This window comes from Balaenoptera physalus, assembly GCF_965194825.1.
Source record: "Balaenoptera physalus genome assembly, chromosome: 2".
In the NCBI taxonomy this organism is placed as follows: domain Eukaryota; kingdom Metazoa; phylum Chordata; class Mammalia; order Artiodactyla; family Balaenopteridae; genus Balaenoptera; species Balaenoptera physalus.
The window spans coordinates 138,415,495-138,432,559 of record NC_138883.1 but is presented as its reverse complement, the minus strand read 5'-3'; the positions used below and the strand labels follow the sequence as shown (position 1 = coordinate 138,432,559).

The following is a 17,065-nucleotide window of genomic DNA, read 5'->3' as shown; positions in this document are numbered from 1 at the left end:
CTAATTGTTTTCAGTAGCATTTTGAAAAATGCAGAAGAGCTTATTATCCCACCTAAAGTCTGCCACGAATGCCCAAATTCTGGCCACGAACACCTAAATGCAAGAAATCTATCCCCTTTTTTCCTTTAACTGAGTACTGGCTGAGTTTTATCGAGCCAAACTGTACATAAAATCATCAGTCCTGGCAATGCAGCCTTTGATAAAGTGATGATACGCTTTCCCTGGCCAACTTCTAGAGCCTAACAGGAATTGTGCCATTTGGATCCCAGTAGCCTGACATTCTCTAAGTGCTGAAAGACACCAGAACACATAATTTGATGGGTGAGGGAAAGGTAAGTGTCATGGCATTCAAAAAATAAATTTACCCAAAAGATAAGTAAAATGTCTAAAAAGACACATGCTCACATTCTGAGTTACAGATGTGGGCACTGTACTATCTTAATACCTTTATTTTGCGTTCTTATGGGATAGGGAGCAGGGAAAGAGAAAGGTATTCTCTGATTTTTTTTTCCCCCTTCACAGTATTTCCCTAATTAGTCAGTCTACTCAGTTTTAATTAGGAGTAAAGAAACTTACAGTTCTTCAAGAAAGATTTTAAAAATTATGGAAACTAATGAGCCCTGTTAGCTTTGAAACAGAAAACAACTCCCATACTAAAGGGAGTGCCACTTTAAAGGCTTAACATAACACTGCAAAAGCACTCTACCTTCTGAAAGCATTCTTTATACCGCTGGGGCTGGATCTCACAAGCTCATATGAGCTTTTTTTCCCACCCTGTAGAATCCAGTTTCCTACGTTAATTGCTCTTTAAACGATGAGTTAGGGAAAGATACGAGGGGACCATTGGACAGTCAGAAATCTGAGGCCCAGACTGTCTCCTGGGCTCCCCCACCCCCCCAAGTACAGGAGAAGCAAGATTTGAACGGAGGTTGATTTCAACTTTTAAACTGCCCTGTTCTGTTATCTTAAAAAAAAGAAAACCAACCCTGTAAGGATAAGATCACCTTAAAAAAAAACAAAAAACAAAAAAGAAACCACCCTGTAAGGATAAGATCTCAAAGTCAATATCAGAAAAGTCCTCAGTGTTCCCTTCACTGGGCCACACTGTAAAATAAAACTATATGCTTTACCAAGTAGATTCTAAAACAGGGTAGGTCTTGTTTTAAAATAAAATTATCGATGACTTCTTTTAAGTTAGTGAGGATTGACCTGGACATCCTAAAGTTTCTATTCCTGGGGCCACTCTCCACAGAAAGGGAGACTATAAATGGTCACGAATACCAACTTTAGAATACACTTTTAGGATGTCTTAGCTTTTTCACTGTACTGTGTTGAATAGTAGTGTCCTCCTCAAATTCACATCCTTTTCGGAATGTGACCTTATTTGGTTGAGTCTTTGCAAATGTTATTAGTTAAGATGAGGTCATATCACACTAGGGTGGTTCGCGAATCCAAAAGGAGCAGTGTCCTTATAAGCAGAGACAGCAGCCCCTCTGACACATTGCTTTTAGGACCTCCTGCCTCCAGAACGATGAAAGAATAAATTTATATTGTTTCAAGCCACCAAATTTGTGGTAATTGGTTACAGCGGCCCCGGGAAACCAAAGCTGCCTAAAGCTGCCTAAATGTCTAATTCTCCAAACAATACCAAGGGACAAGCAGAATGGGAATCAAAAGAGCAAAATGTGTGACAACCCTGTTTTAAAACACACAGGCAAGGCTTCAAAAGATATGAAAGCTTTTGAGCTGAAGTTTCCATTTATCACACATTCTTCGTACAAGTTAGCTCTTCCCAGTGTGAAAATGACTTGCAGATGGTAGAACAGGTATTTTCTCTGTAAAAAGGAGAAATCTGCCTAGCATACAGCCTCAACATAGCCTTGTTCCCTGTGTGTGCTATGGCATTTCTTGGTGTGTACTTTTAACTCTGATTTTTTAAAAAAAACAAAAAACACAAAATAAAAGATCTGGGAGTTTTTTCATAGTAACACGTGATTTCTTTAGCTTTGCATTCCTGATCCTGATTTAAGAATTAGGTTCACACAGTATAATATTCTTACACTCAAGTATTTTTGTGAGCTAGCATTTATTATCTGAAAAGGGAAAAACAGGACAAATTCAGAAATTAAGACTGAGCTCATTTATTAAGTACTGAGGCAAATGGTTTTAACTTTAGATTGAACCTAAAGAAGGCTCTAAATTACTTTTTTCCAAGTTTTTTTTAGCGTTCTCAAAAGAATTTCCCAACTTCATCACATCTTTACACTACCTTTGCAGACTAGAAAGTAGTCAGTGGTGTAATGAGAACTCAAACCCGGAGTATGGTCGTAGCCTTTCTATAGCTAGGTATGTGTCTATGGATAAGTCACATGATGATCTTTAGATCTAAAGGTTAGAAATTAATATAACGTCTGTTGAAAAGTATTGTCCATTTAAATCATGGATAACAGAGGAAAGAAGGAAAGCAGGTTTTAAAACTTTTGAACTGTTTTTGCAATGTTCCCTTTCCAGTCCCTGAATTTGTTAGTGCTGAAGTTCTTAGAGATATCTGCCAAATAACAGATGTGAGAACTACTACTTCCACCATTTTCCTCCCTTCTCAAAAAAGTACCAGATCTTGGGGGATACTGTTTTTTCATTTATATATATTAGAAAGGGAAAAAAATGATGGCTTCTGACATAGACAGAATGTTCCATGCCTAATATTTGAAGCTCCTCTTAAGAGTTTTTGAGTTATGTGTCAGTCAGACAGAATGTTCCATGCCTAATATTTGAAGCTCCTCTTAAGAGTTTTTGAGTTATGTGTCAGTCTTTCTTCAGAGAGGTCTTTTCTCTTAAAATGTCTGCTAATTAAACGACTTTCAAGACTTAGGAAATTATTCCTGATTGTCTGGAGGAATGGTGCCATGGGATCAGTTAAACTAACACATCTTTTAAAACTTAGTTTTGAATCCATGTAAATCAAATGTACTAGTTAAACTGATCCCATGGCGCCATTCCTCCAGACAATCAGGAATAATACCCCAAGTCCCATATATATATATATATATATGTAATATAAATATATATTTATATGAATACTTATGCATTTATATATAAATATATATAAGAATGAAAATATATGTATATATATTTTTTCATTCTTATAAACAAATGGCCAAAACACAATTGTGATGAGTATTAAGACTGGGTTAGGGCAGAGGAGTAGAAGAGATGTTAAAAGGTGGAAACAGGAGAGAAGGGGTGGTTGGGAGTCACGTATGTATGCGAGACAGCAAGCATACTAGGGAAACTAAGACCAAGTCTGTACCTGAGACTGACACACAAATCATTCCTCTCTTGAGTTTTCATAATTGGTTTCCCTCCTGCATACAGGAGGATGGGAACACACACAAAAAACTATCATCTCTACCATCAGCTTCTCTCTCCTTGGGGTTTATAAAATTTTGAAAATCTGCAAATGGTTATCAGGCTAGAAAAACCCAATAGGCGTCAGAGAGAATGCCCTCTGAGCACTACAAAGGTGTGAGAGTGGCTGGTCTTTCCAACACTAGCCTTAAACAGACAGTTCTGGCTTCAGGGGCAGGGGCTGAGTCCAACAGAGTGACCCAAGGATACTTGGGTTTGCTTAATTTAAGGCCAAATAAACTAGGAAGAATGAAATTACAAAATAATTACATAAGTAAAAGTTAATGTAAAAGTCCAAAACAAATGATGATGTTTATATAAAGCTTGAGAGAATCTATTACTTAAATATATGTGCAGTATAGCTATTATATAAATTTGAATAATAATTATTTACTGGATACTCACCATGTGTGGGTCTCTATACTAAGTGATTTCGATGTATGATTTCTTTTAATCCTCACAACTATTTGATTTAGTAGCTATTCTTATTCTCATTTTATAGATGAGAAAACTGAAGCTCAGTGAGGTTACATAATAAACTCAAGTTTCTAATTTAACTGATCTGGAGTAAGGGCCAGACTTTTTGTCTTTGTCTTTGTCTTTTTCCCTTCTTCTTCTTGTTCTTCTTCTTCAAGCTCTCCAGGTGATTCTAGGTACAGCTAGGATTCAATCCTATTGCTAAAGACTACAGAGCTGTTACTGCAGCTGGGGGCAGACAAATCAATAACAAGATAGGACACAGGTAGCAATAACTATAAAAATGTGATAAGTTACACTTCATCAAAATTTTAAAAATTCAGTGCATCAAGACATAATTATCAAAGTGAACAGGCAGCCATAGAGTGGAAGAAAATATTTTCAAAACGTAAATCTAACAAAGGACTGGTAAGCAGGATACATATATAGAATTTCTACTTCTCAACAACAAAAAGACAAATGATCTAATTTTTTTAATGGGCAAAAGAGGTGAACAGACATTCCATAAAGGAAGATACACACAAGTGGCCAATAAACACATGAAAATGTGTTTAACATAATCATTAGGTGTCAAGGAAAAGCAAATCAGAAACATAGTGAGATACCACTACATGCACACCAGAAATGCTAAAGTCAAAGCAAAACAAAACAATTATACATGTTGGTAAGGACGTGGTGCCACTATAATTCTCATTCTTGCTGTTGAGAATAAAAAATGGTACAACCACTTTGGAAAAAGGTCTGGCAATTTCTTGTAAAACTAAACCTACACTTACGATATGATCCAGAAATTCCACTCCTGGGTATTTATTTAAGAGGAATGATAATATTTATATTTCATTTATATGAAGTTCTGAAATAGGAAAAATTAACCTGTGGTAGAAAAAAATTAGAACAGTTGCTGCCTCTAGTGGGCTAGAGAGGAGACAGACTTGGGAAGGGGCATGAGAAAACTTTCCAAAGCGATATATCCTTATGGGGGTTTAGGTTACAAAGATGGGTGAATGCATTAATCAAAGGTCACTGAGGTACAGCTGTTATGGAAAACAGTATGGAGGTTCCTCAAAAAATTAAAGGCAGGACTAACTGCCATATATGATCCAGCAATCCCACATCTGGGTATATATCCAAAGGAAATAAAGTCACTGTCTTGAAGAGATACGTGCACTCCCATGTTCAAAGCAGAATTATTGACAGTAGCCAACATATGGAAATATCCTAAGTGTCCACTGACAGATGAATGGATATAGAATTATTCAGCCTTGAAAAAGAAGGAAATCCTGCCATTTGCGATAACATGGATGCATCTTGAGGGCATCGTGCTAAGTGAAATAAGCCAGACACAGAAAGACAAATACTGCGCGATCTCACTTAAATGTGAAATCTAAAAATGTCAAACTCATAGTAACAGGGAGTACAATGGTGGTTACCGGGGCCTGGAGGGGTGGGGGAAATGGGAAGATGTTAGTCAAAGGGAACATACTTTCAGTTATGAGATGAGTAAGTTCTAGAGACCTAATATACACCATGGTCACTATAGTTAATAATAAGGCACTGTATCCTTGAAATCTGCCAAGAAAGTAAATCTCAAGTGTTTTCACCACACACATAAAAAGTAACTATGTGAGGTGACAGATATGTTAGTTACCCTGATTGTGGTGATCACGTCACAAGTATGTATGTATATATGTATATGTATATAAGTATTATATATATGTGCATTTATATATATATATAAAAACAACATGTCATACACCTCAAATATATATGATTTTTATTTGTCAATTATAACTCAATAAAGTTGGGGGGGGAGTCATTGAATGGTACTCTTGAGACTGCATACTTCATTATATGTAAATTTTATTAAAAAGAACCCAACAACCCTATAAACAAATACTGAATTCTAAGTATTTAGGGGTGAAGTGTATTGATATCTGTAAGTTATTTTGAAGCGCATCAAAGAAATTAGATGAACTGGTGGGTGGAAGAATGAGAGACAGATGCATAACTATGTAACAAAGCAAATATAATAAAAAGTTAATTGCAGAATTTAGGTGGTGGATGTTCACTGCACAATTCTTCTAACTTTTCTGTTTCAGAATTTTTAAAATAAAATGTTGGGGAAAAAAATGCCTGATTGGCTTTCTTAACCAGCATTACACCATATAGGTATGATATAGATATGTATATAGAGAGGTGTAAACATTATATACACTTACATACATAGAAACATAGAAATAGCTATGCAGTTTATACCTTATTACTACACCTGAAGGAATCATGCTTAATATTGCCAAAATACTAGTCCTTTCATTTTCATTCATTTGCTCGTCAAATACTTATAAATTATTATCTATTATATTATACACAGGGCACTCTGCCATGTGCCTTGAAAATAAAAGCTCATATTTTAAAATCCTAATGTATGCCAATCACTTAATCCATTTATGCGCAATACTTTATTTAAGTATCTGATAGCAAGCATCAGCCCTGATTCACAGTTCTGAAATTACAATAATTTCAATACTTATGCATAAGTGATTATAGTTTTTCTAATTTGGATTCTGTAAACATATTTACTTTTATCTCTAAAAGTTTAAAATAAAAGGTAAATTTTTGGCTTGATGTTTCACAGTACATGTTGTGTGGATGACCACAGAGGAAGGCTTTTAAGTACCTGAGAGCAAACTACAGCATATGAAATAAAGGATTTTCCTTTAAGGGTTAGCATCTTAGGGGAGTTACTTTGATTTTCTTAATCAATTGTGGATATGTCTTATAACTTGGAGGAAAAAACAAGGTGTAAGGGCTTTACTTTATCTCTGGGAAAAGAGGCAGCAACTATTAGTATTTTCTGTGGCCTTCAATTATCCTTCTTAGCTAGTGCCAGAAAGCGTCCTAGGATTTCTTCTCACGTTAAAAACAAAATTTAAATTTTATGCTGTTGATCTATGGAAAAGAAAGAACTTAGAAACGAGCAAATATCCATAAGAATAAACATGAAGCTCACAACACTCACCAAAGAGTCATACTTGCCAGGAGGCAGGCATACTGAGTGGAAACATAAGATTAAGTGGAAAGTTCTGACAAACGCCGCAGGCTAATGTTAAAGAGACCTCTGTTAAGGCCAGAGTCACACAAGTGGCTGCAGGAAGTGACCTAACGCACGACTCACGGTTCACAGAAAAGGATGTTGCAATGCCTTGCCTACAGATTATTTTTTAGAGAAGGGAGAGTGGGAGGGCTGGAGCCTGAGAAGAAACTCTGGAACAGTCTGATGTTTCACAGTACATGTTGTGTGGATGACCACAGAGGAAGGCTTTTAAGGAAGTAGATGATGGCCTGTCTGCCACTGCCATGCTTCTATATAAAGCACTGGTTATTAATGCAGGTGTCTGGAGGTTGAGAGCAAAATAACAGAAAATGAACAGATTTCAGAGTTAGGGCTAGGTACAAATCTCAATTTTGTTACTTACCAGCTGAGTAATTTTGAGTAAACTTCTTTACCAATCAGAGCCTCTATTTCCTCAGCAGTATAATGAAGATAAGACCACCCACCTTGCAGGGTTGCTGGGAGCATGAAATGTGACCACAAACGTAAAAAATTCTGTTCAGTGCCTAGTATAAAGTAAGCATCTTGTACACATGAGTCTGTCTGTCTCCTTTTCCTTTCACATGTAAACCCTTGGTTTTATGAATGCTAGAGAAAACATTATTGCAAAACCTCTCTGTCACTAACAACCGTGGTAGAGCGGAGACACTAAGAGGAAGGACCCTCCAAATCTCGCCCTAGGCCATCAGACATTCTTCTGTCAGCATGAAGAGGTGAAAGTGCATCGCCATTTCTAGACTTCCTGAGGCACCCCAGTATGAAATGTTGGTAAAAGTTTATTCAGAGATATGCTGCAACCTTTAAAAATTGTATCTGTCCAGTCATGCTGAAAAAACTGCCAAATCTAGCACTGGCCATTTGTATGAACAATCTCCTAAGTGCTTTTGGCAGTTTGAATAATTAGGTAAAATGCAGTAAATTCTAATTCTCCTTAGCTAGGAAAATCATTCAATTTAGTAACCAGAAATAACTATCATTCTGCAGAGATGGTAACACCCAGGGCAAGCTGTCATGCACCTAGGAGGTTCAAGCAATTATTTCTTAACAGAGACTTTGCAATTTGTTAAAAATTTCTAACTAAGAAAAATTTCACACATATATAAATGTTTAACAAATCCTCATGCATCCATGACCCAGCTTCAGTGATTACTGATGACTGTTTTAAAGCTGGAACTTAGAGATATTATCTAATCTATTTATCTCAGACAAAAGCAATACATTTTTAAAGACATGCACCTTTGGAATGGTATTCCCCTTGGGGGGAGGCAGACACTTTAGGAGTCCTTACAATGAAAACCTCAAAATCACAGTGGAAATTACCTAAATTCTGTTGGTTAAAAAAAAAAGATCATATTGGTGTCCCTCTCCCTAAATAACTTCAGAGAAGGACAGATCCTCCAAGTTGTGTGGACTTTTTACTTTACAGAATCCCTTCTATGAGTAACAATTCCATGAGTCTTTCCAAGGCCCTCTGGAAGACAATGACCACAAGGAAAAGGAACGAGGAAAAGGGCGAGGGGAGGCCAAGCGGCCATATGAGAGCCGCTGAGCAAAAATGAAGGGAAAGTGAAAGTAAATGCACAGAGGCTTAAATACATTCCAGACCAGAGTCCCAGAACGGTAAGCCCAGAACGGTAAGCCTTCTTCTAGCGTAACTTTTAAACCCAGCATCATCACGCTGCCTTGGAGAACCTAATCAGCCACTAACCCAACTGCTCTCATCACTTCTCCAAAGTCATCGTGAACCCTCACAAAGGCGTCTGCACAGCTGCCTTGTTTCTGCCCCCTCAACCACTCTCTATTATAAAGACAAGCACTTGTGGCATATAACTGAGTACCATTTGCTGATCCTGCTGTGGGAAAGGCCTCTATTCTTCTTAGGAGACAAAACCAACCTTGCTGCAACTAGATACAAACATAAGCAAAAGAAAGCAACCCCCCCACCCCCACCACTCTCTTAGAGCCTCAAATTATATGAAAACATGAGGTGATTCATGTGGATGGCCTTGGCTTTTCACTAGTGAGAAAGCTTGGATTCCTGAGCAGAGCTCTAGAAACTTCCAATGAAGCAGGCTCGATGAGGACGGGTGACACCACCAAGCTCAGCAGCGAGCTTCAGGCCTAAACACATTAATCAGAAGGCTCTGTGGTTAGTTTATACACATGATGTCATACAGTCTGAGCTGTGGTTCCTTCCTGCCCCCCTGAGAAGTATTCACTGTCATCTGATTTAATTCACATTAAAGGAACTTCCATTTCTTTAGGCTTCAATGTGAGCTTCAAAACCTGCACGTAACCAGCCATGATTCTACAGAAAATAAAGTGGCCAAGGCCTCTTTCTAAGGCCTGGCAACCTGGAGCTTCATTCTCTGAAAGGGAGCATTTACACTTCTCTAAGACCTGAAGAGAAGCCCTGTAAGGCTAGTAGGAGTCACACACTGAGGCCAACAGTACCTTGGAGAAGATAATGCTGTCCACTTCTTCACTGGGTGAGTGGAAGAGGTCAGAATCACTCCCAGATTCTCTTTTAAGGACACCTTGTTTTGAGGCACACTCTCTGCCCAATCCAACATCCAGGAAGTTATCACATTCTGAAAAAGAAAATTTATTCAACCACTGCTTTAAAAAAAAAATCAGTTTCTTTTCATTCCAGCCTTTTAAATCAACCAACTGATCAATCCCCCTCCCTCCTCATACTAAGAAGCTGTAAAGGACACAGTCGAATTACTAGCTTTCAATTCTCAGTTGATACAGTTACTACAGGACAACCATGAGTTTGTCATGTAAACCACAGGTACAGAAAGATAAAACAATGATTTAGAACCATAATTCCACCTATGTATTTAAATAATGATCTTTTCCTCCCAGTAGTTACAGAATTTATTTCTTTTGCTACCAAAATCAGAAGTTCCTTATTAGGAAACTATGTGATAGGGTTTGTGGGCAATTTCTGTTTTGAGACTTAAGTTCTTTCTGGAAACTTGTTACTTTATCAAAATACCGAGATAAAAGACAAAGGGGGAGCATAACTAATAAAACGTATCAGTGTATTAAACTCACGGGTTCTATTAAGCAATACCAGAAATATAACTATTTAAATTCTCCTACCTTAAATAGATCTGACATTGGATGAATAATGTGATGAAGAAAAATATATAATCTAGAATCTGTTTTCAGTTCAACAACTAGGATATGGACTCTGGTGAACCAGACAGAGGGGGCCTTGATAGAAATATTCCATTGGTACATCTAGGGATTCTAAAGATCTGTATGCTTAAATTAGCAAAGTATTTAACCCATTCTCTTCTTTAACTCTGTAAACAAAAAGGACATGTGACCTGATGACAGCAGATAAAAATATCTCTATGTACATAGTGAAACCAAGAAAGATATCAACCTCCTTCAAGAAGTTTTGAAGAATGAAGCGTTTCCATTCTAGTTAGCATTATGCATGATTTGGGAAAACATACGTATGTTTATCAAACCTGCAGGTGATACTAAGTGATGAGGGACAGAGTAGATAACCTGGCTACCTGGCAGTTCATGAGAACTCTACCTGGAGGTTTTGCTTGAAAGCAAATTCAAGAGGAGTTGACAATACAAGGTTATGGCAAAACAAACAGAAATACTAATAGTTTTAGGCTCTATTAATAGACAATGCACCCAAATCCAAAATGGGGACTGTCTGGCCAGTATGTGCCACCAACACTGCACCTATATGGTTGTGTTTGTTCCTAAATATTGATAAATTAAATTAAAACACTGATAAACAAAAATGCATGCATGGTAATGAGGTCACCATGAGTGGAAACACCTGAGATGCATTCAGGTTGCAGAGGAGCTTGAAGAAAATGTGTCTGAGGATGGCTGCAGATTTGCCCTGTGCCATTCAGGAGGGAGAACAAAGTCCGCCAAGTGGAAGCCAGAGCTTCACTATAACGGGGCTTCGGGCCGTAGGCTGGCAGCCTTATAAAGTCATGAGGCTTGTTCACCAGAAGGGCTGGAGCAAAGGTTGAGTGACCGTGGCAAGACATTTCGAAAAAGCTGTCTGCGCAGAAGTGGAAGTGGAGACTGAACTAGACGACCCCTAATGTCTCTTTTAATTCTTACAGTCTATGCTTAGACAATAAATGTGTGTGTGTGTGTGTGCGTGTGCGTGTGTGTGTGTGTGTGTACAGGTCTGTGTTCAGAGATAATGAGAAGAGGAAGTTTTTCTTACCTAAATTAACTAATAATTGATCATCAATAAATAAATAATTTGCCCTGCATTAGCCAGGAATCTTAGAGGAAGGGTCAAAGAGGCACTGCACTGATACAGGTCATGAATCACTTGTCAATAAAATTACCTTTTCTATTAGTTAGGCATTTGACTAGGTACTGGGAATTATCCAAATAAAAAGAGATGTCTAATGTTTGTGTGTATGTGGTGGGGGGGAGTAGTTTACAATTTTGTAGTAGAAATGAATATATTAAGAGGTAATTTCAACACAGAAGTACAGAAAGGATGCCATAGGAATAGAGGCACGGCCTGCAGATTAATCTGAAAATGTTTCAGTTAAAGAAAAAATTACCTTGGTCCATTTCAGTCTTGGTCCAAACTATCTCTGAGTGTGTTAGTTAATGGGAATAGCCTTGCCTTTCAAAGGCCTTTCAAAGACTGGAAATCATGGGGATTCTGGAGTTCTGGTCCCTTTTTTCCCACATCCCAGAGTATGTACTAACTTAGGTGGAGCTGGTGGCTGTGATTTTTCTACTTGTTCCCCCCACACCTTTTCCCCACTTGGAAAAATCAAAAACTCCACTCCATGGTTGAGGGGAAAATAGGGGGACTGGCCAAGGAAAGAAAGGGCTGCCGCAGCAACTATGCTAAGGTGCTAGCTGTCCAGCTGGCAGTCAAACAGACCACGTCCCAATTCCAGACCTGGGAAACAGAGCAGCTCAAGACATTCTAATGGAAAATCCACGGGGAAGATCCAGACTCAGCCCTGGCAGGAATACCTCACCCAGAAAATAAATCCGAGCCAGCACTACAAGGGACCACAAACCAAGTCTGGGATGAGAATCTGCTGCTGTGATACAATGTTGGTTGGTGAGCTGGGGCGGAGGAAAGACTATGAAAACAAGGAACAAGGGAGAGAAAAGGACCTTAAGACATTATGAAACCCCACAAATGGAAGTGGGGGGGACCCTAAGGCAGAGCTAATCTATACCCCATTTCACATGTGTTGACAAGTTTTCAAAATAGATGAAATCTTTCCTTTCTTCTTACATGCTTCCTTCCTAAGGAATAAAGAGGAGCAGCAAACAAAGGTATAAACAGGAACGAGTGATCATTGGTTTCAGAGTGAGGCTGATGTGGCTCAAATCTGGATCTGAATACTTATAAGCAAAAAGATCCCAGGCAAGAAGGAATTTGACCCTCTAAGTCTCCCATTTCCATACCAATGAAATGGGATGATTTGTACCTCCCTAAAATAGTTGTAGGGATGGTTAGAAATAATTTATACATATAGTAACCAGAACTCCGCCCCTGAGGACACACACAGCAGGCATGCGATAAACATGCCTAATGGAGTTAAGGCTTCATTAACCTGTAACGTGTGATTTGACAAGTATCCAGTAAGGACATTACACCTTGAGGTGGGCCAGCCCCATTTTATGACCCATATATAAATCTGTCTATAACTTTTGTGTCCTGAGCCACTAGCTTTTTAAAAGCTAACAAAATGTGCACTTTTAAAGTGCTATCTAGTCTTTTAGGTTTCAATTATACATATGTAAACAAATTATAGTTGGGGAAGGGTAGGAAAACTTACCAGCAGCCCACTCACTGGGCTTTGCTGAACCATGTTAATCATAATGCATCTGTATTTATTTCTATTTAAATAGGTTTGCATTTATCCTGGATTGAAGAGTAAAGTGATTTTAAATGTTACTATCTTATTTAGTCTAATACTATTGCTCTCTTGAGCTGTGTTTAAAAGTAAAAGAAAGAAACCTACATGACTGAAAGTACCTAGAATTCACAAAAAACTATGCCTAAAATAAAAATCTCAGGTCTGAAGTTCACAAGCATAATCCAGATGTTGGGTTTTGATAAACTGAAGTTTAAAAAGAATCACTCTAAAAAGATCAAAGTCTTTTGGGGGCTGGGGTATGGAAAAGGTCAACAAAATTCAAGATTATGCCCTGGGGAAAATGCTCAGGGGTTCAAAATTCATTTCCTTAAACGAGTAAAATAAACTGCAGCATGTGAAGAAACTTCCTGTGAATATTCAAATTATGAGGCAACCTCTACATAGCAGACAGTTTCACTGCTTGAGTGGTTGAGAGTAATTACACTTTTAGAAAAGGCCCCAAACAGCTTAAAGAACCAAAACATAGTAAGTACTATACTTTTAAGTAGAAGATTCTAGGGGGAGAGATGGGGAAAAATGTAAGTTAAATCTGTGAACAAGGTCAGTCTTATAATATTCGGAGACCCGAAACACAACTACAGCATAATAATATCCTTTAACCTCTTTCTCCACGTGAGAGAAAAATAGAAAAAAGCTTTTCATAATTGTTCTGACACTTCCTTTGGAGCAAAGTCAGAGGATTGAGAATCAGTAGGAAACTTCTCTGGAGACAGAGAATTTGAACCATTTGTCTTTAAATTTAATACTACTGCAGGACATCCACAGCTAAACTGTCTCTAAAAGGACCAGTAAATGAAAACTCGGTAATTTTTAAAGCAGGTCAGTGAAAATCGGGAAGGTTAACAGAGGTTTTGTTGGGTAAAGTCGACTCAAGAGCCCAAAATGCAAATTACCAGCTGCAAGAACAGTCACAGAGACTTCAGTTACTCACCAGGTCATTCGGACTCTTCCCTTAAGAAAGGCCAGTAAGGCTTTAGGGATGGAAGACAATAGAGCACATAGACATTAGGGAACGTACCTTACGTCACAGTGAATTAGTGGCTAAACTTGGATAAAAAGTTGGGATTCCTAACTAACCACAGATCATGTGCTGTGTCATTAACCAACAAGGTCTTAAGAGCATTTTACCCTCATCCAATGTTACTAATACCTCATGGGTGCTTAAGGAAACACTCAACTGCTGACAATACTTCCAAAGATTATGGCTCTCAATCTTGACTACAAAGCAGAGGAACCAACAGAGCTTTTAAAGATTCTGATGCCCAGACCACACCCTAGCCCAATTAAATCAGAATCCCTAGGGGCAGGACCCAGAGATCACTACACTTTTAAAGCTCCCTAGATAATTTCAATGCATAGCCAAAATCGAGAGCCCCAGGATTAGTCCTTAATAATACATATTTATAGTTTTATCATATTAAGAAACCTTTATCACATGTACATACATGCACAGCACATACGCCTTCACAGATGAATTAATAAATCATAAAGCCACATGTGAAAACTTAATACTGAAGTGAAATTTAGGTAATTACATGTTCATTTTCAACTCTGAGACAAAATGCCTACAAACCCAAATCACGTACACCCCTTCTTCTGATTTATCCCATAATGCTCATGAAGGACAGACCTTGAAATCAAACAATCTGTTATTAGAGTGGGACTGTGGCTCTAGAAAATGGACATTTTGGATGCAGTCATTCAAGCAAATTGGAAGTTGGAGAATCCCTGCGTACCTGGGCTCTGCGTGGGAGCCAAAAGAGATGCTGCATCTGGGCATGGCTCAATGGTACACCAGCTTTCTCGGTTTATCTGAAGAAAAAGAAAAAGAGATTGAGTTTCAGACAGTGAAGTAGTGTGGGATGTTTATACAGCTGTTTCAAGTATATCTACCACACCAACACTCCTATCTTTTTCTTTAATATTTTACTGCAAAGTGGGTAAAATTATGTCAAGAAAAAACCTTTTTCACAACACAACAAGGCAATCTATATTCAATTAAGACTCTAAAGAAACTGTCAGTAAAAGTTAGGCATATAAAAGCAAGAGGAAAAAAGATATACAAAGAGGAAGATCATGGTGCAGGCCAATGGTGAAATAAAAAAGAAAAATAAGTTAACAGGTGAAAAGGATCAAATATTGAAATATGCATTTCACATCCTAGGTTGCAACTTAGAAAATGCAAAAATAATTCCTATTTATTCAAGAATTACTGTATGTTGGGCATCAGGTTAAGAATTCTACATATATTATTGCATTTAATCCCCACACTAGCTCCAAGAAGTTTGTAATATCTCTATCCAAAGAATAGCTTGGCTTGGAGGAGTTGCTAAGGTAATAAATGGCAGGACTGGGAATGGAATACAAACCTATGTGATTCTAAAGCATATTAAGAAGCACATACACCCGCCCTAAAACATTTTTTTTTAAATTTAGCCTTTACAACTCCAAACCATCTTAACATTATAACTTTCTACTTTCATTAGATTAAAAATAATGTAATTTTTAAAACTACCATTAGAGATTTCAACAGTCTTCTCTCAGTAATTGATAAAACAGGTAGACACAAAATCAGCAAGAATATAAATAAAGAACTTGGAAAAACATCATCAACCAATTTGATTTAATCAACATAACTGAGCCTTTTACCCAACAATAGAATACACATTCTTTTCAAATGCACATGGTGTGTTCACCAAGATAGAATATATTCTGTCGTATAACACAAGTCTCAAATTTGAGGATTAAAATCATATTAAACATGCTCTTTGACCACAACAATATCAAATTAGAAACCAAAATCAAAAAGATGTCTGGAAAAACCCAATATTTAAAAAAATTTTTAAAAAAACTTCTAAAAAGAAATCTTAAGGAAACATTAAATATCAGAAAATATTTCAAGCTGAATAAAAATAGAAATACCACATATGAAAATTTGTGACATACAGCCAAAATAATGCATAGAGCAAAATTTATAATATTAAATCCCTGTACTAGAAAAGAAATGTCTCAAATCAGTGATCTAGGCTTCCACCTTAAGAACTCAGAAAGAGAACAGAATTAACACAAAGCAAACATGATAAGTAAAACAAAGAGCAGAAATCAGTGAAAGAGAAAATAGAAAAATAAAATCAATAAGATCAAAAGCTGGATCCTTAGAAGGTCAGTTTACTGATATCAGTAAAACTTTAACTAGATTGACCAAGAAAAGAATTCTAAGTTAAAAATTACCAGTATCAAGAATTTAAAGGGGGACATCACTACAGATCCTACAGGCACTGAAAGGATAATAAGGAAATATCAATATTACGAACAAGAAATACAACAAGTTAGATGAAATGGAAGCATTTCATGAAAGACACAAACTACCAAAATTCTTTCAAGAACATACAGATAATCTGAACACCCTTATTCTATTAAGACGTTGAATACATAGTTTAAAACCTTCCTGTAAGGAAAACTCCAGGCCCAGATGACTTCAGAGGTGAATGGCACCAGACATTTAAGGAAGAAATAATAGCAATTCTACACCAACTCCTAAGGAAAACAAAAGAGGAGGGAACAATATACAGCTCATTTTATAAGCCCAGCATTACCCTGACACCAAAACTAGACAAAGACATATGAAAATTATAAATCAATATCCTCAGGAACATAGACGAAAAAATCCTGAACAAAAGTTAGGAAAATGAATCCAGCAATATAGAAAAAAGATAAACATCGTGACCAAATTCATCCCAGTAAAGCAAGGTTGGCTTAACATTTGAAAATCAATTTATTAACAGACCAAAACCTCCCACAAACTAACGATTATCAAGAGATGCAGAAAAGAATTTGGCAAAATTCAACACCTAAAACTCATAGAACACTGAAAACAGAAAGGAAATTCCTCAACCTGATAAAGTGCATCTATTTAAAAAATCCTGATACCTCACTCTGAGATCAAAAACAAGGCAAGAATGTCCACTCTCAGCACTGTTATTCAATATGTACAGGAGGTTCTAGCCAATGCAGTAAAGCAGAAAAAGAAATAAAATGCATAGGTGTAGAAAAGAAGTAATTTTACTACTTTATTCATAGATGGCATGATGATCTATGGAGAAAATCTCAAGGAATCTACAAAAATGCTACTAGAATAAATGAGTTTAGC

The 17,065-nt window shown here is 37.2% G+C and overlaps 1 protein-coding gene across 14 annotated transcripts in view; it reads right to left on the bottom strand.

The window, feature by feature from the left end:
• AKAP13 (A-kinase anchoring protein 13) overlaps window positions 1-17,065 on the bottom strand; it is a 342,407-nt gene that overhangs the window by 80,010 nt on the left and 245,332 nt on the right. For all 14 annotated transcript variants that reach the window (XM_082449034.1, XM_082449035.1, XM_082449027.1 and 11 more), the window contains 2 exons: window positions 14,652-14,727; window positions 9,452-9,588 (listed from right to left, as the gene is read on the bottom strand). In XM_082449034.1, the coding sequence (XP_082305160.1) occupies window positions 9,452-9,588; window positions 14,652-14,727 (213 nt within the window). The remainder of the gene's footprint in view (window positions 1-9,451; window positions 9,589-14,651; window positions 14,728-17,065) is intronic.